The following is an 855-nucleotide window of genomic DNA, read 5'->3' on the forward strand; positions in this document are numbered from 1 at the left end:
GGAGGTGGGTGCCGACTCTCCAGCCCCGGTCCCGCAGCTCGTGTGTCCCCGGCGCCCCCCGTACTCGGGCCGGCTCCTCGGTCCCGTGATGGGCAGGCGCCCGTGATCCGTCTGCGAGCACCGCTTTCCCGCCGTGCTCCCGAGGCCTCTCGCCTTCTCGCTCGCCCCGACCCTGTGTGTACCCTGGTTCCCAGCCTGTGCTCCGTGGACCCCCGGTGACACGCAGACAGCCTGTCGGTGGTGCGGGTTAACACCTTTATCACAGTTACTCTCTATGACACACTTGCTGGTGATCCCTACGGTTGTATCGTTTTAAATTGGTGGCGGGCAGTTTATCAGAGTTTGGGATCCGCTGCGCTAAAAGACTCGGCAGCAACCAGAGTTACTGTGCAGTCGCGTCCCCGAACGGCACAGAGCCCATGCCGATATCGATAGCCAATATTTAAGGAGGCGTATTGGCTGATACTGATCCCATATCTGATGCAGCTGCCTCCAGCTCCTAAGTCCGGTGTGGTGCAAGGGGCACTGGGGGCTGGCGTGGGACAGAGGTGTAGCTCATGGGGTGGGGGTAGCTCCCGCTGCTGCTTGCATCCCAGGGCGGCAGGGGTGTGTGCCCCCAGATCTGCAGCTGTGGGGCGGAGCTGGTGCTGCGCAGGGCTTTTCTTGCCAGGGGCTGGGCCCCAGCTTTTGCTGGTGTTTGGGTGGAGGCAGGACGTTCAGCCAGCCTGTGCTGGGCAGTGGTGCAGGGCTGGGAGTGGAGCTGCACCAAAATTTGGGGTGGCTGCTAGAGCCCACTCCGAGCCCAGCCCTTGACAAGAAAAGCCCTGCGCAGCACCGGCTCTGCCCACCCCACCC

At 63.3% G+C, this 855-nt stretch overlaps 1 protein-coding gene across 1 annotated transcript in view; it reads left to right on the forward strand.

Annotated features, from left to right (window-relative positions):
- Window positions 1-855, forward strand: part of RAD51AP1 (RAD51 associated protein 1) — an 18,754-nt gene that overhangs the window by 901 nt on the left and 16,998 nt on the right. The window contains exon 2 of the mRNA XM_006027818.3: window positions 119-240. Coding sequence (XP_006027880.1) covers window positions 119-240 — 122 coding nt within the window. The remainder of the gene's footprint in view (window positions 1-118; window positions 241-855) is intronic.

The sequence above is a fragment of the Alligator sinensis genome, unplaced genomic scaffold (genome assembly GCF_000455745.1).
Source record: "Alligator sinensis unplaced genomic scaffold, ASM45574v1 scaffold177_1, whole genome shotgun sequence".
Classification (NCBI taxonomy): domain Eukaryota; kingdom Metazoa; phylum Chordata; order Crocodylia; family Alligatoridae; genus Alligator; species Alligator sinensis.